The sequence below is a fragment of the Lissotriton helveticus genome, chromosome 8 (genome assembly GCF_964261635.1).
Source record: "Lissotriton helveticus chromosome 8, aLisHel1.1, whole genome shotgun sequence".
NCBI lineage: Eukaryota > Metazoa > Chordata > Amphibia > Caudata > Salamandridae > Lissotriton > Lissotriton helveticus.
The window spans coordinates 830,642,991-830,668,722 of record NC_136069.1 but is presented as its reverse complement, the minus strand read 5'-3'; the positions used below and the strand labels follow the sequence as shown (position 1 = coordinate 830,668,722).

Below are 25,732 nucleotides of genomic sequence, written 5' to 3'. Positions count from 1 at the left end.
AAGTTATGAACATCTAGCTTAGAGATCTAAAGTCTGTTCAGGCATCTGATCGGGAACAAATGCACTACAATTCTCAAGCTCTTCCTATGAGCATGTCTTAAAGGACTATGAAAGTAATCACCCTTTCGTTCAAAGACACACAGTTCGGTCAAGGACATATAAGCTACTTTCAGCTTTACTAAGAAATTTGACAAAAAGTGACCACTGTGAATGTTACTATTTTTCAACATCTCATTCAGACCTTTCAGACCAGAAATGTTTATGAGCTCTCTATACATTTATTAGGTCTGAAATTGGAGTGATCATGCCTCCACCCGATCAATAAGGACCACCTCCACGTATCCAAGATCCAACATGACAGAATGCCCCCCAGCATTCTCTTTAGGGGTTGCAGATTAATGCTGGAAGTGGCATCTCTTTCATTTATTCACTCAGCAGCCTTAAAAAACATGATTTATTCAAAGACTACAAAACCAATGAATCTTTCAACAACTCAACAATACAACAATAGAGTAAATTCCATATATGCAACATCAAGGAAAAGAACTTCCTCCTCCTTCGCTGTTCAGCAGCCAGATCAGAGCTTTTCCTTAACCATGCATGTTAGCTTAAACAGTATGTCTATATCCACTCAGTAATGTGTATTATTTAGTTATTCAATGGCGCGCACTACCGCCTTAGCCATCTAACACGGGCTGTACTGGCATGATGATGGTGGTTTCCCACTAGGGCATCCAGGCGGTCTCAGATGCAGCCTGCTGCTGGGCCTAGATCACGGGTGTGCGGCGCTTATGCTACTGAAGACTTTACTGGGCTCTGGCCCGACGCGTTTTGCTATGTTTGAGAGAGAAGCACGGTGCAGCTCAGGCAAGGAGGCCTGCTGCATCATCGTGGCCTCCCCAGCTGGAGCGGCTGCATTTTGGAGGCGTGTCTCGTAGCAACGAGATGTGCAGTGTGGAATTCACCCCAATAGGGTTTATGGAGGGCATGCATCTCGGAAGGAGGTGCGCCTCTCCCGACCATATTATGCACATTAGTTGTTATGCGTAGAGGATTGCCTTCCTGCATACCTTAGTATATAGAAGGCTCTTGATAAGCAGTACATCCGCGGAGTGTTTCTTTGTTACCGCCAGTGTATTTAGAAGCTGTTGAGGAGGAGCAGATGCTTCACCCTATCCATGAGGAGCTAGTGGATGCCATAGACGCATCCCTAGAGAGGGCGGTCTCTTTGGCTCCAGGAACCACTGAGTCAGCAAATTATCAAATAGACAGTGGAGACAGTGGGACGCAGTCTCTTACACCCAACTGGGGAAGGTTTGAGACTTGAGCCTGCTTCTGATGCACAGGGGGCCCCTAAGGGCAAAAACAAGGCCAGACTGAATGCTAATACTAGGGTGATCGCTACCTAGTCTGATGCCTTCGAGAGGCTTCGCCTGGTCTTAATAAAAAAGGCGGCTAGACGCCCAGGAGGCACAGTATGATTCCCAGACTGAATACAACCTTGAAGACGATTCTTGCTCCCACCAGGGAGCAGATGACAATACCAGGGATGGTTCAGATACCCCTGATGGGGATTCGGGCGATGAACCAGGTCCGAGTGGTCCCTGGCAACTGGAGAGTGGCGCTAAGAACCCCAGGCTGGAGGACACAGGCGAGCAAGACTTCGCAGGGTGCCAGGCATGTTGAACCCAGAAAAAATCTATCACCCCTGCTCCACAGAATGGGTTCCAGCGTCAAAAGTGGCGCTCTATGTGGCCAGCTGCATCAGAAAACCCATGGACCAGGAGGTTCAGGGACATCTGAGGGCGGAGTGCCACAGGCCCTGCTTGGCCAACAAGGTGGCAAGCACCCCAGACATCGACACCAGAATGGCGACCTACATCACAAAGGTTGTCAAAGATCCTAAGAAAGGCCTAGACCATTCCTGGTGCTCCTGTCAGGATAAGGTCTTAGCTTTTGTGGAGCCACTTACCATAATTATTGGATATGACTGAAGATGCCGGGGAGCCCGGTCATTTGATTGACCCCACGATACGGTCTAGTTCGGCTCAGCGGGCTCTCTGCTTTATAGGCAATGCTAACTGCGCATTATCGACGGAGTGCCAACCTCCTTACTGATTAGGATTGAACCCAGGCTGGGTGAATTGGCCACCACTAAAGCTGTCCCAAGGTGAATGGGGGTCTCTTTGAGGAACCCTTCATTAAGGAGTTGCCATGCTTTGTCAACACCTTCTCATCCCTGGACAAGGCCCAGCAGTCCATCAAGGTCTTTAACCAGCAAATTTTTGGATGGGCTGGAAGAGGAGGGAGACGCTCCTCCGGCCGCGCATTCAACTCTAACTCCCATAAACTTCAGATAAGGTACTCTATCAGTGACAAGACCACAAGAAATTTGGAGGGTTCTACCCCTCGAGAGGTCATGGCAGGGGACATGGTGGAAAAGGAGCCTTCTGCGGAGCCAGCAACGCACCAGGTGGCACCACCAGTAAGCGATACCCCTTCCTCTTTACAGAGGGCAGGTGGAAAGTTACAGTGGATCAGCCAAAAGTGGGTGTTAGTGCGAGGGTGCTCCAAACCATGAAGAGCTTTCACATAGAATGTTATGCTACACTCCATCAACACTCCCGACCCCATCCCATATTCTTCTCACAGGAAGGGATGTGGGTGTTAAACCAGGAGATGAGAGAATTTCTCGAAAAAGGGGCCATTACACATTCTGTTCTTCACCCCAGTGGATTCCTGAGCAATTTTTTTCTAGTCGAGAAGGACAAAGGGTTCAGACCAGTCATAAATCTGAGAGATTTCAATTGTTGGCCATTTCAAAATGAAGGGCATCCACCCCCTAAGAGATGTTCTGTTGCCCAACGACTGGTTAATATGGCTCAATCTGAAGAATGCCTGCCTCAACACTCTGATTTTTCCTCCCCACAAACACTTCCTACAATTCGTGTGGGACTGAAAGATTTTTGAATTTACATGCCTGCCATTCGGCATGTCCTCAGCACCTTGGTGCTTCACCTAGGTGTTGCACCCGGTTATAGAATGGCTCCACGCACTGGAAGTGTGACGAATAGTGTACCTGGATGACATCCTCCTCATGCACCAGGAAAAATCCACTTTCGTCTCTCAACTTCAGATGACCAAGTCTCTATTGCAAGAGCTAGGCTTTAAAGTGAACGTCCAGAAGGGGGAATTTGTGCCGGAGCAGCAAATGACCTCTTTGGTATTTAACGTCGATACAGTATGGCAGTCCCTCCATTTGCCCCAGAAGAAGATACTTCTGATTCATCTGCAGGTATGCAAAACCTTGGAAAGGGAGACGTTTTCCCTATGTTATTTGGTTCGAATTGTAGGCCTTTAGTCTTCATCGACCCAGGCGATCTCTCTGGGTCCACTGCATTACCGGGCCCTACAACGCTTGAAGGTGCAAAATCTCAGGAGGGGACTGATGTATGCGCAAGAGATTTCTCTCTCCCCAGAAGCCTGGACGGATCTTGGGTGGTGGCTCGATCACATGCATGTCTGGAACAGCACAGCCATATTTCGATCAGCCTTGGATCTGGTAATCAAGCCAGATGCCAGTCATCAGGGATGTGGTGCACGCTGTGGAGATATTACCACAGGAGGACAGTGGCCAGAGAGAGAGGAGGCTCCCCCACATCAGTTGCTTGGAACTCCTCGGCGGATCCTTCACGGTGCAGAGTTTGGCGACTGTCGGAAAGTGGCCTTTTGCATGATTACCCTCCACTTTTTACCAGTTTTCTGATGCACTTTGACTGAATGTGCACTGGGTTCCTGTTAACCATGTTCCCAGTGCCTGTATTATTTCCCCAAACTGTACCTTTGTGTCCCCAATTGGCACACCAAGGGCATTGTGACCAGAGAGGGTCGCTAAGGGCTGCAGCGTGTATTATGCCACCCTAAGAGACACCTCACCAAACACGTGCATAATGCCAATGCAGCCTGCGTGTTTTGCTGAAGCTAAAAATGAAGAGTTGAGGCAAAGAGAAATGCAAAGCTAAATGTTGCAAGGAGATTGGGGCAACCGTCATTCCAACAAAAATGGAGTGGGAAACTGATTTAGACTGGTGCTGGCAGGCAGAACAAACAATATGCAAAAGTAAAGGGTGCCCGAGGAAATAGGAGAAAATATGGGGAGCCTGACAGACTTATAGGAGTTTATAGGGGAAGTAGTGTAGGCATTGTCACTACATGTGGGCGAGTTGCTCTTCTAAATACCTATGTACTATTGGCTGCACAGAAAAAAAGAAGATATGGTAATCCAATGTAACTGTTTTCTAATAGTACTGACCACTGAGCAATTATTAATATAAATAACTTAAAAATAAATAAATGAAGAATCGACCTGGCACACATCCCGGTGTGCCAGGCCTGCCAGCACTGCAAGAGGCATAGGTAAGTCACCCCTATAGCAGGCCTTACAGTCCTAGGGCAGGATGGACTATGCCTCTTGTGAGGACATAACTGCATGAGCAGATAGGCCCCTATAGTACCTAAGTCCATTCTTAGACATTTTAGGTGCACAGTAAAACCATACTGAGAACATGGGCTGGGAGCTTGTCAATACGAGTTCCACAGCTCCATGATGGCTTCACCGAAACCCAAGATGTTTGGTATCAAACATCTCAGATTAATGAGCCCACACTGGTGTCAGTGTTGGATTAATTAATAAATGCATTCAGAGGGTACCTCAAAGGCGCTCCCTGAATCCTTACCCAACCTTTGGTGTGTAGCGGACTGGTCTGCACCAGCCTACCACTCCAGCCATGTTTCTGACCCCCTGAAGAGGGAGTCTTGTGCTCTTGTGGGTCAGAAACAAAGCCTGCTCTGGGTGGGGGTGCTTCACACTTACTCCCAAGCAGGAACAGCATTCAAGGGTGGTGAGCCTCAAAGGCTTACTTCCCTTTGTAACGCTAGCCAGGGCCTCTCCTGCTAGTGGAGATGCCCGTCCCCTGACCAAGCCCTACTTTTGGCGGCAAGGTCAGTGGCAAAAAAATTAGCACGAGAGGTGTGTCCCCTCTTAGCCAGGACCACCCCCAAGGTGTTCTGAGCTGATGTGATCCCCTCCTTTCAAAATCCTCCATATTGGTTGTGAGGATTTCAGCCAAAAGGAATAGGGGTATGCCCTCTTCCCCAAAGGGAGTGGAAATACAAAAGATGTAGTCACCCTAAAGGTAAGTAGTTCATTGGCTACTACCTGCCAGCACCCCTAACACCCTAAATGGAGTTTTTAGGGGCACCCCTGAACGTTAATACTTAGTTCCTGATGACCTACGATGGAAGAGGACAAAGAAGAGCTCTGCAATCTAATTAGACTGAAGACACCCATTGACTTGGCCCCAGCCCTACCAGCCTTTCTGCAGCCCTCGAGATCCTGCGAAAACCGACGACTCATCCTGCAGCCTCCAAAAGCCTCTGGAAGGGCTACTGCCTTCAACAAAGACCAGAACTCCTGAGAACATAGGCCGAGTTCAAGAAGAAACTCCAAGAAAGGCCTGTGACCTGAGGAACCGTGAAACCCTGCTACCAGATCCACAACTGCACCCGATGCCTTTGGCCCAAGTCCAAGTGGCCCACCAGTCCCAGCGAGGTCCACCAGCGATCCAGAGCACAAGTCCACCGTGGGCTGACCTCCTCTGGACTCCATGACATTGCCTGCAGCCTCAACACGAAGGACGCCCTGAGGGGGACCTGCTCCAGTGAAGGTTTCCCAACATCCAAAGGCACCCCTGCATACGCAGCCCCCTGGCCTTGGGAAGCCCAGTTGACAATGCCCCGGCATCCAACAACATCTAAATTTACCTGCCCAACCACTGGTCTCCACAGTCCAGCTCCCTGCTCCAAGCCTGCAGCCTTTTGTGAAACCAACGATCTCTAATCACTTGCATTGGGCCTCCGACACTGAAACTGACCTCTGCACGCGGCCGCCCCTGTGCGAGGGAGGGTTTATGTTGGGTGCTACCTTGTGACCCCTCCAGTGCTTGTCCTAACCCCTGGAGATTTCCCCCCAACCACCAACAGCGTTTTACGTACCAGTTATCAACATCTCTTTGAGTGCCTCCAGTCGACATTGACTTATATTTGGCACCCGACACTGATACTGACCTCTGCTGCAGTGCCGCTGGTTGGTTTCAAGTCCCGAAGACTGAAACTGTAAGTGCGTTACTTACTTGGTAAATTGCATATTTGTTTTCCTTCCATAGGCTACCATTGGTAAAGCTGAATATGTTACCTGTATCTAAAAGTCTGCTATTTCTAAAGAAATGTACTTACCTTATTGAAGTGAAGTGTTGCTTGCGAGTAATCACTGCTTACATTGAAATGTATTGTATATGAACAGTAGTTCATCACAAAAGATTGCCAATATTGCACGGTACTTACCTGCAACTAAGTTTCTTTGATTCTAGAAATAAAATAACAAAGTAATCTTTTTTTACAAATAAATTGGTCTTGGATTTAGTCATTGTGTTGCAACCATTTCTTGCCTGAGTGTGTACAACAAATGCTTAACACAGCTCTCTGATAAGCCTAACTGCTCGCCCACACTACCACAAATGAGAGCATTAGTATTATCTACTTTATCCTCCTTAAAGCCAATGGACTCTGTGCACACTATACCTTACTTTAGTATAGTATATACAGAGCCAGCTTCCTACAGTGGCCAACAAGGTGTCCTGCACCATTCTGCTGGAGATGGACAACATCTCGGAGGTGAAATACATAAGCCGCCTGGGGGATACCAGGTCCAAGGTAGTGGTGGATTTGACCATGGACATCTGGAACAATTGCCTGGAGCACAAGCTGTCGGTGATGGCAGAATATCTGCCGGAGAAAACCAATCAGTCTGCGGACTGGCAATCCAGACACCTGGAGAATTACAGCAACTGGACGTTTGATCCCTCTCTATTTCAGAGACTCGTGGCACGGTAGGGCCAATGTCAGGCAGATCATTTTGTTTTGCCACTCAACCATCAACTTCTGTGTTTTTTCAGCCGGCGTCCTGACCATCTAGGGGAGGCGACAGGTACCTTTCTTCAGGACTGGAGTCAGTTTCGGGGGTATGCGTTTCCCCTATTTTCGATGATAGCCAGACTCATGGTGTTGGTCAGGCGATAAAAATGCAGAAGTGATCCTGGCGACACAGCTTTGGAAATCACAAGTATGGTATCCAGTTCTGGAACTTTCTATGGAATTTTCAATCCTACGTCCCCTGACTTCTCATCTACTAACGGATCCTCATGGCAACTTGCACCAAAACTGGTTCAGGACAGGACTCTCCTATTGATGGGTTGGAAGATTACAGGGGATGTTGGAAAGCCCCAGGCCCTTCGACATGGGCTACCTCACTCATCAGAAGAGCCCGGGCAGATTCCACACTCAAGAGATACGGTTTGGCATGGAGGAGGTGGTCACGCTGGTGTCTGCGAAGGGATCTTGATACCGGTGGGGGCAAAAGTAGGGCATATTGTCAACTTCCTATCGGAGTTGGTGTATAAGGGGTTGGCTTGTTGCACTGTCAACGCATGCAATTGGCAAATATAGCGGGCCATATACCTATCCATTATATCCCGGTTGGGGAACATCCACTAGTCTATCAGCTTTCGGGGGTAATAGGTTGTCTTTACCCCCGGAGCCGAAGTATTCTTCCCTTTGGGATGTGAATGTGGTGCTTAGAAGTGCTGCAATCAAGGCAGGATAATCAATATCTGTCGTGTAAGGAACTAACAGGAAATTTAGCAATCCTGTTATGTCTCATCTCTTGTAAAACAGTTTCTGATGTTCGTGCCTTAGATATTACAGTGTGTATGTTTTCTCCAGAAAGGGAGTCAATCGCTATTTCACAATATTCTAAATCCAATCTCAGGGTCGTTCACTACCCGGCCTTCCCGAGTTCACCCAAAATTGTGAGTGGTCCGCTGCCTAAGAGCTTATGAGACTATGACAGAGGAATACAAACCACCTGGAATGGCTCAACTGTTTATTTCTCTCTAGAAGCCTTTCAAGAGAGTCTCGGCGACGACTACTACCTATTGGGTGAGATGCATCCAGCAAGAGGTAGGTATTGATACATCCTCCTTTGGGACACAATCCACCATTGGAGTTATGGCCTCGAAGGCCTTCTGCCTGGCAATCCTCGTAGAGGATATTCTCAGAGCAGCTGATGGCCTTCGGATCCCACTTTCAAGACCTTTTATTTTATACCAATCACTCGCATGGCTTCACTGGTTGTCAACCAGCTTTAAACTAGCATAATATGAGCCTCTGGTCCTGACAGGATATAACATTTCCTAGCTATTGTGAAGGAAAGTTTTAATTCCTTTAACGACACGGAGACAATGAGTATCCCTTCTGATTGGGTACAATCTATTACCCTCTTGGTATCCTACAAAGTATTCGGTGCTGGATGAGTATCTTATGAGTATTGCTGTCACAGCACAGGTTTAATGAAAGTTTTCTTCTGCAATATTTGTTCGGAAATGTGCCTATTTTGCTAGGTAGTCACAATAAACTTGTTGATGTATGGATAGCTTGATCTTTACCAGTACTGTCGATATTGTTGACTGGTTCTAGTCATGTCACTTGCAGTGCAAGAGAACCAATGGCTAAAGTGTGAAAGTATTGGCCATAATGGACTGGAGCAAAATGTAAATGACAGTTTTACAAAGAAATGGATAACGAGAGTTGACCTACAACCAATCTATTAATGAATATATGTATGTATTTTTTATTTGTGAACTGTTTTGATACATGAGGTGTAGGACACACTGAAACGCTTTTCAGGCCAGATCTAAAAGGAGAGGATGACTGAAATGTGACAACAGATCAGACAACATGAATTGGTTAATAAATACTACACTTCTAAGGCCTAGGGAGTTCTATGAAACGTGTCAGCACAATTGCGTTGCTTATACTCTTACCTCGAGTGCACTTGGCAAGACATGCTTCCTCCCCTGGGAAAGATCCATCAAAGCTGCGCAAGATTCCGTGAGAACACTTTCCTTTAGTTGTAAATGTTGCTGCAACTCTTGGACCGAGGCCATGCCAGCCTGTACGAAACAAACAACAGGCAATGAAATAGCCATCGCATAATCACGTGTTTAATTATGGTACATGGGGTGAGCACAATCTAGCATTAAAATAAACAGAAACATGAAAAAGAATACATGCAGCTTGTTTAGTCGACTTTCAATTTTACACACTTTAGTTAGACCACACTAAAGAATGTAAGCATTAGCAAGTTTGGCTGCCGGTGGCGCTCCGTGGGGTTCTAACCACCATGTTAATAAACGTGAGGCAAAAGGGAAGAAACTTTGATTTTTACAGCAACATGACTGTTTAATAAAATTATAAGTTTTACACTACAGTGTAAAAATAGTCCCTGTACTGTGTAACAGTACAGGGACTATTTAAATATTCAAATACTTCCACTGGGTGCTAATCAAGCCAGACCCTTGCGTTGGGAAGACTTTAACCTGGCATAATGTGGCCAGATATTCAAACCATTTTTAAGTCACAAACACGCGCATTTTGAGTTTGCAACCGCAAAAATTATTTTTTTTAATGTACCAATACCACGAGGAGTATGTAAACTCTTACTGACTCCTAAAATAGCATTACAATGTTATTCCAATTCTGTATTAGAAAGGGAGTATTGTAGGCATCTCTTCCAAATACCGAAATGGTATGACATGTATCTGTTTTGTGACCAAAATCATTCGAAATGTACTAACTCTCGAGTTGGGGTGTAAGTCATTAGCAAATTGTAAGGCCCCTACCCCCTTGTGAATGTAAAAAATGTTGGGGAGTAGGCTGCGGTAAAGGGGGCCACTGCCAACTTTCAAACTTAACAAACAAATACAAATAAAAAGAGTATATTTGTTTTATTTATTTTTTAACTGCTGCGTTGTTTGCTTAAGGAAAACGAACTTCATTTATAAAAGAAATTTTACATTGTTTAAAGACAATCTTAAGAAATGGTAGTCTGCTGACTGTAGCCGGCCACCATCGTGGCAACGGCCACCTCTTGGAGTGGGTCATATATTGCAACTTACCTCATTAATCGTCATGAGGTAGGACGAATTACGACCCACTCCGAACTGGAATTTTATGAACCAAACTAATGCTATATAGGTCAGTTCGTAAAATTCCATAGCGATAGCAAATTAAGACCAGTATTTATTACATCTGGCCCACGATTTGTAGCCTAATGAAAAAACTTTTTAAAACAACTTTAAAGTGTGAGAGTGTGTGTGCGTGCACGCACACTTGTATGTGTAGGTGTGTGTGCTTGTGTAGGTGTGTGTGCATGTGTGTAGATGTCAGAATAACCAAGCAGGGTTTTCAAAATAGGACAGACAATCCTCTGCCAAGGAGGTTTAGAAAACACAAACACTTTTCAGGCCAGATCTAAAAGGAAACAGGGTAGATGACTGAAAAGTGATAAATGATCAGACAAGATGAATTGATTAATAAGAAACTTTATACATAGCCTTTGTTTATAATTGTAGCCTTGGCCTCCCTACCAATCCTTATTATTGCCCTTTGTCAGCAACCCTGAAAATTGTGCTTCAAAGTTTATTCAAAATATGGTTGGTTGCTGCTTTTATATTTTAAGGATAAAATGACTGCCTTCCATCAAATTTTATAAAAAATAATTTATTGATTAATCCTGAGAAAGGCTAATTCCAATAAAAGTCAAAGAAGCGGCCTGTGTCTCTCTGCTATACTGGTTTGTGAAGACTAACAGAAAATGCCATAAAATTGATTTTTAATGTGGATAGGGATAGAAACCCTCACCGTCTTGGTAAACACTTGCTGCTTAGGCTAAAATACAGGTGTTAAAGAATCTCTGCTCAACCTCTACCAGCTGTAGCAGAAGCAGCAAGCAATTATCCAGAGAAATGTGTGCTAAGTTCAAGAAGTAACAACAATTTTATAGTCAAGAATAAAACACACAAAAATTCTCAACCCCAGTTTAGGAAACAGGAAAAAGTTCATGAGCAAAAAAACATCAAAATTGCCCAAGGAGAACATCAGACATGAACTTTAAAAAAAGGGTATGATGAAGATCAGGAAAATGGTCAGGCGATTTAGTCGATGTTTCTTAAGTAATTTTGCCCGGCGTTAAACGCCTCTAATACCTTATGAAGATTATCAAAATAAAGAGGCAGGCGCTGGAGACAGGAAGACAGGAAACACGTTTTATTCCGACGGAGCAGAACACATCAGATCGGACAACAATGTATCGTCTCGAGGTGCTCTCTGACAGCCTCTCTGAGACCTGGTCTTTTATACACTGGTTTATGACATGTGACCGTTCTTTATTACAATAAAGACATTGTGAAGTAGTGAAAGATGACATCCCCGGTACCCCCCCCCCCCCCAGTTCCGGCTCATTCCAACACGTGGCTACAGTAGAGGTCCTCACCCCCCATACAACAGGAGGGGGCTATCACTCAGCTGAGTGTTTCGCCGATTCCTTTGGAATGTGCGCGCCTGATCGAATCTCAAGGGGTGGGGAGGTCATGATCAATAGTAGCTCCTTTGAAAAGGGTCGAGTGCATACAGTAGTGGGCAATAAACTGTATCCTCAGGCCAAGGGATGACCAGCGGTTCGTACAGACAATCTGGCTCAGAGGAAGGGGTCATCAAAGGAGAGGTATTCATGGAAGGAAAGGATCAGTGTGATTAGTGTGGATAATCGGAAGGAGGTGTTGGTCAGGCGCGGGGTGTGATTCCTAGAGACAGAGTCATGTGGAAGAGGAGGGTTCATGACTTACGCATGTGGATGCGGGGTCAGCCAGAGTGCATGGGGGAGGCTTGCAGGGTCAGGGAAGTGCGCTGATGATCGATCGTGAACAGGGAGATCATGGTACCTAAAATGGCTGTCGTGTATGTTCATACGTGAGTCTGAGGAATGGACAAGATGGCGCAGATGATGTTCAGTTCACGAACTAAAATTCCACAGTCCTCCCTTATAACATGTCTCGCCAGTTTGTCTATTCGGATCTATCCCCATAAGACCACGTATTTCTACCTCATAGAGGGGACTCATGTGCTCAGTTCCGAAGTCCAAAGTCTTAGGGCACATACAGTTAGAAATGAGTGAACACAAAGGTGGCAGACATTGAATACCTAAGCAGCACCCACACAGTACCACGACTGGTATCAGTATAAATGTATACAATCTCCATCCCCAGTCCTTTAAAGTGTCCCAAAACCAGCTTCCAAGCGACCATCCTTCTTGCTCTTGGTGAACCTCTGAGGATAGTCTATGGAGGTGTTCAATTGCTTTGTAGACTGAAGGCGAGTTATCTGGCACGTAGGTGTAGCAGCTGGAGCCGATGATGCGGCATGCTCCTCCACGGTCGGCCAGAATCACATCTAGAACAAGGCGGTTTTGGAGAGCCACCAGGCGGACTGCCTGAAGCTCAGCCGTGTTGTTAGCAAGGATGCCAGCCGTGATGTTAATGGTTGTTTCTCCTGCCTGAGTTAGGTGTCGGATAGCGCGGCTGTTTGCCATTGGTCCCCACAGAGGAACAAGTCCCTTTGCTGCATCCAGTAACTGTGCTCCGGTGGAGTCGGCTTGTTCAACGTCTCCGGCGCCTTTTGCCGGTGATGGTAGGCTGAGGCCACATACGTGGGAGGAAGAATGAAGGCGATGTAGCACGTACCCCTCCAACCTTTCGGGAGCCAGGTGTAAGCTTTGGTGCCCCCGATAAGAACCCCTGTAGCGGTTTCAAACCGAAATCGATTTTTCTTCCATTGGTGGAATGTGATGCTATAGATGTCTTTGAGCGGGGGGTGCTTAAGGATCTCAAAAGAATGCGATATTGTAGACCACCTGGTTCTGACAAAAATTTATCGTTAGTACAGTGGCAAGCCTTGGATAAATTGAAAGAGGATACCTCAATTGTTATTCGGCCCTCTGATAAGGGAGGGAATGTTGTGGTTCTGGATAGAGATGCATATTTGAAGGAAGGTCACAGACAACTGTCAGATATCACGTGTTATGAGAAATCCGATATGTCCCAAGTAACTGAATCTAACAGAATCTATGGTGAAATGCTCAGTGATTGGCAAGCGCGGGGTCTCATAGAATGGGAGGAATATAATTACTTGAATTGTCCATATCCACGCATTCCCGTTCTCTACCTGTTGCCAAAAGTCCACAAAGACCCGACTAATCCACCAGGGAGACCCATTGTGTCATCTATTGGGTCCCTTCTTGAAATGACATCCAGATTCATCGATCATTATTTAAGACCTTATGTTGTTAGCTTGCCCTCATACCTCAAGGATACCACCCACTTTTTAACAATCATTGAAGGTATACATTGGGAACCTAATTACATTATGGTCACGCTGGATGTGTGCAGTTTGTACACATCCATAAGACACGACTTTGGATTAAAAGCTGTAGAATATTATCTGAGACGACGCTCTATCGCTTTCCTCTCCCACTCCAGAATGATTCTTCAAATGATGGAATTCTGCCTACGGAACAATTTTTTTCTTTTTGATGAGGCCGTGTATCATCAGTCACAGGGCACAGCGATGGGCACCTGCTTTGCCCCCAGCTACGCCAATTTGGCGATGGGCTGGTGGGAGGAGCGGGTGGCCGCCCATTTGGAAAATCATGATCGCTGTGTCCTGTGGCTGAGGTACATAGATGAAATTTTTTTAATTTGGGATGGGGATATGAAATCAGCACATGCCTTTGTGGAGCGTTTGAATGACAACGATCACAATCTGAAATTCACTGAACACATGAGCAGAACCAGAATTGAATTTCTGGATGTGCTAGTGGAAATCGTTGACAACACCATGCAAACAAAACTGTTCCGTAAGAGCACGGCGGGTAACAGTATCCTGAATGCTGCCAGCTCACATCCCAAACAACTGATACACAGTATCCCTTATGGAGAACTGTTACGTGCAAGACGTAATTGTAGCTCTGATGACAATTACCAGTCGGAGAAACAGACCATGATTGGTCGGTTTCTGGAACGGGGATACAGTCCTAAGAATATCCAGGAAGCATGTGCCAAGGTTGACACCATGCAAAGAACTAAATTACTCCATCCCGAAATTGAGGCCAGTGAAAAGAACACCTTACGATTCATCACCAAATATTCGGGTGGAGCTTCACAAGTGCGCAAAATATTACACAAGCATTGGCATGTGTTACTGACTGACACACATTTGGAGAAACACCTAAGTGTCAAACCCCAGATCACTTTTCAAAAAAGCAATTCCCTACGGGATGAGCTAAGTCCCAACCTGATAACTGGGAGGTCTAGAAAATCTAGACCTGTCTCAATAGGCTTTACTAGGTGTAGGAAGTGTAAGGCCTGCAGTAACAGTGTTGATTGCAAAGTTCTATCAATTGCAGGAACTAAGAAAAAACTAACGATCAGAAAGAAATTAAATTGTAACACCATGTATTGCGTGTATGCACTATTGTGTCCATCCAATAGAGCATACATAGGAAGTACCATCAAATGTGCCAAACATCGTGTGCTGGAACACATGAGAGCTATAAGACATAACAACAGACAGTATCCGGTTGCACGCCACTTTTACGAACAACACTTCCAAAATGAAAAATTACTGAGAATGGTTGTGATTGACGAAATTCCAACTAACATCCGTGGTGGCAACCGTAGACTGGCACTTCGTAAGCTGGAGTCCAAATACATCATCGATATGGAAACGATGATGCCACAGGGTTTGAACTCGAGTGAGGAATTGTCAATTCATCTACGTTAGGAACCGAGTAAACATTCATGTCCCAGCGCCCCCTTTTTGATCTGAATAATTTGCAACACTTGTAATATTTGTATATAGTGCCAATAATCAGTATCACTGGCTAGTGGTATGATAGGTAGGAATGGATCTGCTCCTGGATTGTCTATTGATACAAATGTGTTACATTCAAGCGTGCTCTCTTTTTGGTTGCTGCCGTTTTCTGAACTGTTTTTTAGAAATTTGTATATATGTTTTTTTGACTGTACGATATTTTGATTATTTTTAGGTGATGGCACATTTTTGGTGAAGGTGGGACACGCCAATTGGATTTTGACCAGCGCAGCCAGACTGTTCAGTATACCCCCTTTTTTTGATGCTCATGCCCACTGGGGCGAGACTTCTTTACGTTCTATGTTAATCTAGACTAATTCTGAGTTGCCGGCAGCGCAGTGTCGCAGTTATCTTTGAAAAATGATGGCCCACTTGGGCGGTTATATATAGATATTTTGTGATTACAAACAGTTTGATTGGAAACAGTTTGATCAATACTGCTTTACATGATGGTAAAATATCACTGTGAAATGCGGGCACAAATCAATATTATGAATTGTAAATAGGGTGTACGAACATACATTGTATATATTTACCATTAACTGTGACTAGGCCAAAATGGCGGAACATGTTAGTAAGTGGTTCACTGATACTGATTTCACTGTGGTTTTTGAGTCCCTTTTCTATGTTTATGTTTATCACGAAATATTTAAATGTGTACACTGCGGAGCTTCCTTAGCGTGATCAAGCCGAAAGGTGAAACGCGTTGCGGTGCAGTATTACATTTTGAATAAATTACCTGCAATCCTTGCAAGGTGTCCGTGGTGTTTCTTCCGGAGTTGGGGAGTGCTGGACTTTGATAGTATACAGGGCTGCCGGTGCCCTGCCCACGGACCGCCCTGCCTGTCGGCTTTTTTTGCAACCGGAGTTTGTTGGCTCGCGTGCCACAAACAAAGTACATATTCGGAGAAGCAACAAAGGAAGGGGGATCAACTGAGACCAATGTTCTGGTGATGCGGCAGGAACTGTGACCCACCAGTTGTGTTCCCTGGCCTTCGAGACACACGAGTCCTGTGACATTGATGACAGACAGGGCCACGGTCAGGGTGGCAGCCGTTTGCTTCCGCAGGTGGGAGAAGGTGGGTCTGGCTGGATTGTGGAGCACTTGCATTTCGACTCTTTCTTTGGCAGGGATGTTCATAAGGAAGGCGGAACCTGAGGCCGCAGGACAAATGGGGGCAGACGTTCTTCCTGTTTTGTTCAGCCAGAACCCATAGTAGAAGTGTGACACTGTCTGACCAGAAGCGGCGTTGTCCTTGTGGCTCTCCTGCAAGAGGATCAACCAGGCGAGGCAGGAGCCATGAACTGAGAAAGGAGAAGGGATGAAAGGTATGGAGTGTTCAGTGGCATGCGGGAGCAACCCGCAGATCCAGCAGTTCGTGGCATTTGTAGCAAGGTTGTGCTGGTGCAGCAGTTGTACGAAGGAATTGTTCCAGAACTCCCTACGCCTCTCTCGGAGCTGAGGCGAAAGGGAGATCAAGTGATGCTCTTTCATGGTGGTTGGCTGTACAGTGGTCGGCAACATCTGATGAGCGGGTGTGCTTTCCTCCAAGATCCAGAAGGAAGTCATGAGGAGGAGGCAAAGGAGGAAGACAATGAAGAAAGCGATTGTCTTTGATTCGTGCAAATTATCAGTCTTTGGGTTCCTGTAGTGGGTATTTCCTGGTGCTTCCGACGTCTTCTTATCTGGCGCTTCCATCATCTTCTTATCTGGCGCTTCCATCATCTTCATCTTCAAGGTGCTCGGTAGTGGGCAGAACCACAGACTTTGTTTAGCTTCTCTCCGGGTAACCCTTGGTTGCTTTGAGCCACCGTTCTGAGATTTTTAACTTAGTCAGTGGCCTACTTAGCCGAAGCTCCCTCCTTTCGACGCAGGAAATACCCTTCCCGGGATGGCACAGTGGGATCAGAGTGCTTTGCAAGTTCAAGTGCCTCGGTATCGGGATAGCAGTTCAGTGATGGTCGGTCTTTGTCCAGGAGCTCTTCTTGGGTGCTGACGTTGTCTGTCGTGGCCAGGGTCGAGGAGACCTTCTTGCAGAGGTGTGCGTGCAGCCAGTGCTTCTTCCCCTCTACTCGAAGAGCCGTCCGAGTGGTGATCAGTACTTGCCAGGGGCCCGTCCACCGGGGTTCCAGACTCTTTGCTCGTTGGAAGTTTCGGATTAAAACATAATCTCCCGGTTGGATATCGTGACCGGGACCCCTGGAAGCATCGGGGATAGCCTGCTGCACCTGTTGATGAATGACAGACAACGTTTTAGTTAATTTGCACAAATAATCTGACAACAGGACCTCGGGGACGTCGTGAATGGAGGTTGGTTTGGGGGCAGTCCAGAGGTTCATTGGTCGCCCAAACACCACCTCGTAGGGGGTCAAGTGGTGCTTAGTGGGAGTGGAGCGCATCGATAGCAATGCCAGTGGGAGGGCATCTGGCCACTTAAGTCCTGTAGTGGCCACTATTTTTGACAGTTTCAGTTTCAGTGTAGCATTGTGTCGCTCAACTAGGCCAGCGGATTGGGGGTGGAAGACCGCATGGAACCTTTGTTTTACTCCCAGCCCCTTCAGGATTAGTTGGATAACTTCAGCTATGAAGTGGGGGCCATTGTCGCTCCATAAAATTTGGCAAAGGCCGTAGCGAGGGAAAAACTCTTTCAGTAGTACTTTGGCAGTAGTCATGGCAGTGTTATCACGGGTTGGATAGGCTTCCACCCATTTGCTGAAGGCGCATACAATGACTAGTACATACTTCAAGCCTTGGCATCTCTCCAGCTGGATGTAATCCATCTGAAGGACTTCAAAGGGGTGGTCGGGGGTCCCAAACCCTCCCCGGGGTACCACAGTTCCTTTCCCGGGGTTGTGTTGTAGGCAGATAAGACACTGCTGGACCAGGCGTTTGGCTGAGTCGGGGATTTTGTTGTTGTGCCAGACTTTGGAAATGAGTTCAATCATGGGGGCAGAACCTATGTGTGCAGGGGAGTGTGCCATAGTCAGTATGGGGATCAAGTATGAGTCAGGCAGCAACCACTTGTTTGTGTCCTTTGTCCGCCAGCAGCCTTCGTCGTCCTTTAAACCCACCCGTGCCCACTCAGTCAGTTCGTCAGGTGTGCTGGCCGACTGGATGTCCCTAATCGTTTCCCTAGCGTCAGTCCATTTTTCTGCTTGTGACCTGGTCACGTACATGCGTGTCGTCGTCCTATTCTCAGCTGTGGTTCGGGCAGTGATGTCGGCTAGTGCATTTCTTTGTCCAACTAAGTCTGTCACCTTCTTGTGTGCCTGACATTTGATCACTGCTAATCGCTTGGGGAGGAGAACTGCTTCAATCAGGGCGGAGACTAGATCTCCATGGAGAATGGGTGTGCCGTGGGACGTCAGGAATCCCCTTTCCCTCCACAAGAGCCCAAAATGGTGAACCACCCCGAAGGCATACTGGCTGTCCGTGTAAATGTTCGCCGTGGTTCCTGCTGCTATGATACATGCTCGTGTGAGGGCAATTAGCTCTGCTGCCTGTGCGGATCGTTGCGTGATACGGGCTGTTTCAACTACTGTTCGGGCTGTCGTCACCGCATAGGCAGCTGAGGTGGTGCCGTCTGGGAGTTTGATACAAGAACCGTCTACCCATAGTTCTCCATCAGGGTCTGTAAAAGCAGTGTCTCTAAGGTCAATTCTACTTCTGGTCTGTTCGTCCGTGAGGGTCACACAGTCGTGTATAGGGGGCACATCGGGGTCATTTTCAGGCAAGGGCAACAGTGTAGCAGGATTCAAAGTCGTGCATCTCTTAAGAGTGATATGGGGTGCAAGTAGAGTCAATTCGTACCCCGTCAGTCGTGCACTAGTCAGGTGTTGAGTCTTGGTCTGGTTCAAAAGGGTGTCAACTGCGTGGGGTACTAACACCGTGAGAGAGTTCGAAAGTACAATTCCCTCACTCTGACGGATAGAGACAGCAGCAGCGGCTACCGCTCGAAGGCAGGCAGGTAAAGCTCTGGTAAAGCTCTGGCGACCGGGTCAAGAGTGGCAGAGAAGTAGGCACAAGGGCGTTGTTTGGCGCCGATGGGCTGAGTTAGAACAGACAATGCGCATCCCTCCCTTTCGTGAGTGAAGAGGGAGAAGGGCTTGGAGTAATCTGGCGTTCCTAGGACGGGTGCCGAGCAAAGGGCATCCTGCAGCTCCTTAAAGGACGCTTGGCATACGGGGGTCCAAGGGAGTGGGAAGGGAACATCTTTGGCCAACAGGGAAAGTAGGGGTTTTATGACGAGACTGAAATTTGGCAACCATTGTCGGCAAAAAGAGGTAAGGCCCACCAATGAACGGACTTGCTTCTGTGTTTTCGGGATGGGGGTGTCTAGGATGGTCTGGATTCGGTCGGGTGTAAGTTTCCTCCCTTCTTTGGACAGGAGATGGCCTAGGTAGGTCACTTGAGGTTGGCAGAACTGCAGTTTCTTTTTGGAGACTTTGTGGCCATTCTCTGCAAGAAAATGCAAGAGTTGGATGGTGGCTGTGATTGCAAGAGGAGTGGTGTCGGCCGCCAAAAGGATATCATCGACATATTGGATCAACACCACTCCATCTGGTAGCTGGACGGTGTCCAGCTGTCTTTTGAGGACCTGGCTGTAGATGCTGGGACTTTCAGTGTAGCCCTGGGGAGCTCTACAAAATCGGTACGAACGGTTTCTTAATGTGAAGCCGAAGAGGTAGCGGCTGTCTGGATGGATGGGGATAGAGAAAAATGCATTCTTGAGATCAATAACTGTGAAGGTGGTGGCAGTGGACGGGATGAGGGTCAGAATGGTGGTGATGTCTGAGACTACGGGGTACTGTGGCACTACCACTTTGTTGACTTCTCGCAGGTCGATGATGAAGCGGTACGCTTTCTCATCTCCCTCACCTTGTTTCTTAACAATGGGTAGGATAGGGCTGTTGCAAACATTACTAACCACTTCCTCTACCACTCCTGCATCTACCAGGGACTGAATAATCGCTACCAATGCCTTCTCGCCTTCGGGCGATATCCGGTACTGTGGGAGTTTCGGGAGTATGGCGTCTGGTCGGACAGTTATGTGCACAGGATCGATCATCATTCGTCCTACATCCGAGTCGTTTCTGGCCCACAGGTACAGGGGTAGGGTGTCGAGCAAGGTTAGGTCAGCATCAGTGATAGAGTACATATGTCGTGCGGGGCAGGATCTGGACATGCTCGGGTTGTCGTACAGGATGACTCGGACTCCATCTGGGGAACATCTAATAGTAGCTCAATACCCATAATGGCGTCAGGGGAGTTGGAGGAGAGCAGAAATGTTGTGTCCGTGGGGTTGTTTCCTAGGTCAAAAGAGATAGGTACAGACAGGGGATTAGTGGAGGGCGTTCCATCGAAACCTATCGATGTAATGTGTGAGCCAGACAAGGGTGCCCTTGGAATCAGTCGCTTTGATAATACACTACGTGTCGCTCCAGTGTCTACCAAAAATGGAGACTTTGTACCCAGGACCTTAGCGGTGACGTAAGGACCTTGCTGGTCAACACAGAGCTCGACTGGATCCCTCCGTCGCCCTTGGCAGTCCTGTGCAAAGTCGTGAGCATTGTCGCAGCCGGACTGTTGGCACTGATTCTGTCGGGGGCGGTCAAATGTGTTCGGTCTGCCAGGTTGGTCACTGTTGGTGTCGTGGGTGTGCCCTCGTCCCTGCCCTCTTGTCCTGGGGCCATTTGCCATGTCCCTTGTCTCGTGATTCTTAATCGTTTCTCGGAGGACCGGGCATTGAGACTTCCAGTGGCCAAATCCTTTGCAAAACGCACACTGGTTCTCATCGAGGTCTGTTCGTGGAGCGCCAGGTGTGGGTGTGCGGTCTCTAGGGGGTGGATTTCTAGGGGCATTTGACCGGTAATTTCTCCTATACTGCTCCCTTCCTCGAGTCACTCCCTGTAATTGAGCAATCATCACTCGTTCTTTTAAGTCCTTTTTCTTTCTCTCCGTCGCCCTCTCGTTCTCGTTCTTTTGGTGTTCGTAATACTGAGCCATCTGAAGGATAGCTGCAGGTTTTGAGGCCCCGCAACTACTCTCGCTTGTCTGTAACTTCTGGGAGACCTCTTGTAATAGCCCCTTTACGTAGTTTTGCACGAATAGGTGCTGTCCGGTTGCGGTGGTCATGTCTTGGCCACTGTAATCGGAGAACACTGTCTCAAATTGGGAGAAATACTCTGATACGTCTTCCTGGGGTTTCTGACGGCAAGCCGTGACTATCGACCAGTCTACCTTTCTCTCTGGGATCAATGTCTTTAACTTCTGCACTATTTTGTCCGGGAGTTCCAGTATGTCTTTTACAGGTTTCTTACCGGGCTCTCGCTGCCTATCTAGTTCACCGAGTTGATTCCAGGTATGTCCAAACAGATCTGTGTGGTTGGCCTTCCGGATTTGCTTCCACACGTCAGCCGGCAGACATAACCCAAAAAACAAATCAATGTCCGCTAGAGTCATTATGGTTGAGCCCAAGGCTGTACTTAGTTCGGTATAAAATGCTGTCGGGTTCTTTCTTAAATCGGGCAGGGTTTGCCTAAAGGTTAAAATATCTTGTCGATCCCATGGTTGATAAACCCAGTTGTACACAACCCTCCCTTTTGCATCTGTGTGGTTAATATCGTCGTTTGTTCCCTGACCTCTTGGGGGAACCCAGTAGGGGGCGGCTTCTCTGATAGGCATCATAGTGTTGGCTACTTCTAATGGGGGCTCAGCCGTTTCAGAGACTGTGAGCTTAACCTCTGGTTTCTGTTCAGTGAGGTGGCGGAAGACCTCAAGCGTTTGCATGAAGAGGTCCGGCACATCATGCTCAGTCCCATCTCCAACATCGATCTTTCTATATAGAGCCGTCAGCTTAGCAGGACCCTTAGTTTGATACCTATCCTCATATGCGTTCAGGGTGTGGAAGCTGAACCGTAAAATGAAATGCCGTTTGTGGCTACCAGCATGTGAATTGTACATATCCATCGCATATTCTTCGCTCTCTTTCCGTTCTACCAGTGTCTTTGCTATCTTATCAATCCCATCCCGCTCATCTTTGCTCAACCTATTCGGTCTTGTCGTTAGCTGCTTGCTAGTCTCGGGTTCATCTGATGTTGTTACCGATGTGGCCGGTGCGAAGGCCATAAGGGCCGGGGCACTAGCGCTAGGGTCACCCTCGCCCGTGCTCAGGACTGGTAGGTGCTGTGCCAGTGGCTGGCAGGGGGCATAAGGAGGGGGCATGTAGATGATCGGAGGACCTAGCAGTAACTCGTCGTTTGCCCATTGTTTGGAGGGCATCTCTGGGTAGAGCGTAGAGGGGGTCCTAACAGGGCATTGGCCTGTTGACCCTGATTCTTGCGTTTGTCTAACTTCCTCTCTCCTTTTTATCTCTTCATCTAGTTCCTTCGCTGCCAGGTGGGCTGCCTTTTGTAATTCTTTCCCTATTTTTGTTTCTTCTCTTTTCCTTCGTTGCTCTGCTTCTTTGCGCCACATGCCGATACTATCGAGCATAGTGGGTGTTGCCTTATTTATTCTAACAGCTGTTTCTAGCGCTTTTATTTTATGATCATCAAAGGAACCTATCAGTGGCCACTGATTTCTGGGGTCCCTTTTCGTATATTTATGCCATAGCTTACTATAAGCTATGGCGACTAGTCCTTGTTTAGTGAACATGTCCTTATTAGGGGTGCCTTCCAATGGAGCTGGATGGTTCATCTCTAATAAACGGTCCGGGTTGATCCAACTACTGACCAATGGGGAGAAGATAGGCATGATGGGTTACAACGGGGACAAAAGTCTGCACTACCTATCCTTCACTACTTCGCGAAGACTAGACAGAATATTTTTATTCTGCAGTATTCGCAAATAGGGAATACCCAAAGAGAGAACCAATATCGAACAATTAATGTTCGTTCAATCAAACAATCAGTGGCGAGAAAGAAATAGGCGCGACGGGTTACAACGGGGGCAAAAGCCTGCACTACCTATTCTTCACTATCTGCAAAGGAGGACAGAATACCTTTTTTTTACCCTTCCCCGTTTGTAGACAGAGAATTCTCGAGAAAAAACAATCCTCGAACAAGCAATGTTCGGGCAAACAATCAATCAGTGGGGGAGAAAAGATAGGCACGACGGATTACAACGGGGGCAAAAGCCTGCGTTACCTACCCTTCGCTGCATGCAAAGGAAGAGAGAATACTTTTATCCCTCTCAGTTTGCAGACAGAGAATCTCCAAGAGAACCAACAATTCGGAGAGTAATACTAGTATTTTCAATCAAACAATCAAATATTTCTTAGTTTGTCGTGTTACACGACCTTACCCGGACCGTATGGACAGTTTCTCGTCTTCCGCTTCCAGCGCCCGATCGTCCTCTACTCTCTGCTGCTACCGTGGCACTCCTGATGGTTCCCAGTCAGGACCGAAGATCACTCGGGGAGAGGTCTGCTCGGAACCAGTGAAGTTCAGATGATCGGCTGTCAGACGAGGGTCTATCGGACAGGAGCTCTTCCGATCGTTGCAGTCGTTCACTCTGTCGTCGGGACCTCTCCCACTGGATCCACGTGTCGCTGATGGGCCCCACACGTTGGGACGCCAATTGATGAAGATCAGGAAAATGGTCAGGCGATTTAGTCGATGTTTCTTAAGTAATTTTGCCCGGCGTTAAACGCCTCTAATACCTTATGAAGATTATCAAAATAAAGAGGCAGGCGCTGGAGACAGGAAGACAGGAAACACGTTTTATTCCGACGGAGCAGAACACATCAGATCGGACAACAATGTATCGTATCGAGGTGCTCTCTGACAGCCTCTCTGGGACCTGGTCTTTTATACACTGGTTTATGACATGTGACCGTTCTTTATTACAATAAAGACATTGTGAAGTAGTGAAAGATGACATCCCCGGTAACCCCCCCCCCCCAGTTCCGGCTCATTCCAACACGTGGCTACAGTAGAGGTCCTCACCCGCCATACAACAGGAGGGGGCTATCACTCAGCTGAGTGTTTCGCCGATTCCTTTGGAATGTGTGCGCCTGATCGAATCTCAAGGGGTGGGGAGGTCATGATCAATAGTAGCTCCTTTGAAAAGGGTCGAGTGCATACAGTAGTGGGCAATAAACTGTATCCTCAGGCCAAGGGATGACCAGCGGTTCGTACAGACAATCGGGCTCAGAGGAAGGGGTCATCAAAGGAGAGGTATTCATGGAAGGAAAGGATCAGTGTGATTAGTGTGGATAATCGGAAGGAGGTGTTGGTCAGGCGCGGGGTGTGATTCCTAGAGACAGAGTCATGTGGAAGAGGAGGGTTCATGACTTACGCATGTGGATGCGGGGTCAGCCAGAGTGCATGGGGGAGGCTTGCAGGGTCAGGGAAGTGCGCTGATGATCGATCGTGAACAGGGAGATCATGGTACCTAAAATGGCTGTTGTGTATGTTCATATGTGAGTCTGAGGAATGGACAAGATGGCGCAGATGATGTTCAGTTCACAAACTAAAATTCCACAGGTAAATGTAAAGAATTAGTTCCCAGTTGATCATGACCCAGGTCCAATTTCAGGCTGACTGCGTTGGATCGGAGGTGGAGTTCACTAAGCGGCTCAAAGATTTTACAGTTCAAAGTCTTGCAGTGGGGCACGGTCCAAGGCTGAGGTCAGTGAAGGTTTCTTCAGGTCAGATACAGCATCATTAAGCACCCCATAAAGCTGGGGTAAATTTGCCACCTGACTATGGTCTAAGGTTTCGCCTTCCAACTTTTTAGGTCATCAAAATCCTCCAACGTGGCAAGGCTGGAATCTGTAGCTAGGCTTCCACGTGGCTAAATACCTCTACTGGAACATTCCCTTGTACCAGTTTTCAGCACAGTTTTCAGGTGTGACCTCCCAGGCAGCTATAAGCATGTGGTCCCAGTACACTAGAGATGGAAAAAAAACCAAAGTACTGCTTTTTACCAAACTGATGAGAAAATTCCTTCTGGTCACTCTAACAGCCCTCAAGGTAGGATTCTGGGTAACAGATCTCTCATCCGCTAGGACTACAGCAGGGTCCAATCCTCTGTGGCCATTTGGGCCCTCTTGGAGTCAGTAATCATTCTGTTGTTTTTGTCCCTGAAGGAGGCAAACAGGACCATGGGACCATTGGAGAGCAGTTCCAGAGTACCTGGGTGCCCACAGGAGTAACAAGTCAATTTCTTTCACCAGGATCTTCAGAAATGATCTTCTAACATCCACGAATCTTCCCTTGAAGCGCAATGCCTAACCTGCGCACTAGCCAATGATTATAGAATTTTCTACATTCCCTATTGACTACTTTGTCACACTACACCCTTCTCCTTTTCAGCATTTCCTTTTTGGTTTAGTACAAAATTTACAAAACAACTAAATCCAAGAATGCTGCATCTATCTGGCAGGTCTCTGGGCCTTCCCTAGCTACTCATCATTTAGATGAGACACCCTCTCCTCATTTAGGGTCTAATTTGGGTTTCCCTCCTGATGCTGAAACAAGAAGTTCTAGGTTGGGACCGGAAATGAACGAAGAAGTGTTAAGCCTGTCCTTCACATTGCAAACTCTTTCTGTACACCTCCCAGACGATTAATACTTGATAAGTGGCTTGTTGTTGACAACAATCCTGTCTACCAGGGCCCAGAGGGGGAGCATTGAGAACAGAATAGGAAATTATTATCCAGGAAGATGTACTGCACTTCTAGAGTAGAGCTGAAAGGCACACCAGTCTTAAACCATTTTTTTCCGAGGCAGCACAAAGTATAATCTCTTAAAGTTATTTTTCCACAAAAGTTGTCTAAAATCTACTTTCATCATGGAGTTAGATTTTTTAAACTAAGTGAAATATAATTTTGAATCATTTACC

The 25,732-nt window shown here is 47.1% G+C and overlaps 1 protein-coding gene across 3 annotated transcripts in view; it reads right to left on the bottom strand.

Annotated features, from left to right (window-relative positions):
• The window catches only part of FANCB (FA complementation group B), a 466,340-nt gene that overhangs the window by 140,640 nt on the left and 299,968 nt on the right, over positions 1-25,732 (bottom strand). For all 3 annotated transcript variants that reach the window (XM_078657640.1, XM_078657638.1, XM_078657639.1), the window contains exon 5: positions 8,940-9,068. In XM_078657640.1, coding sequence (XP_078513766.1) covers positions 8,940-9,068 — 129 coding nt within the window. The remainder of the gene's footprint in view (positions 1-8,939; positions 9,069-25,732) is intronic.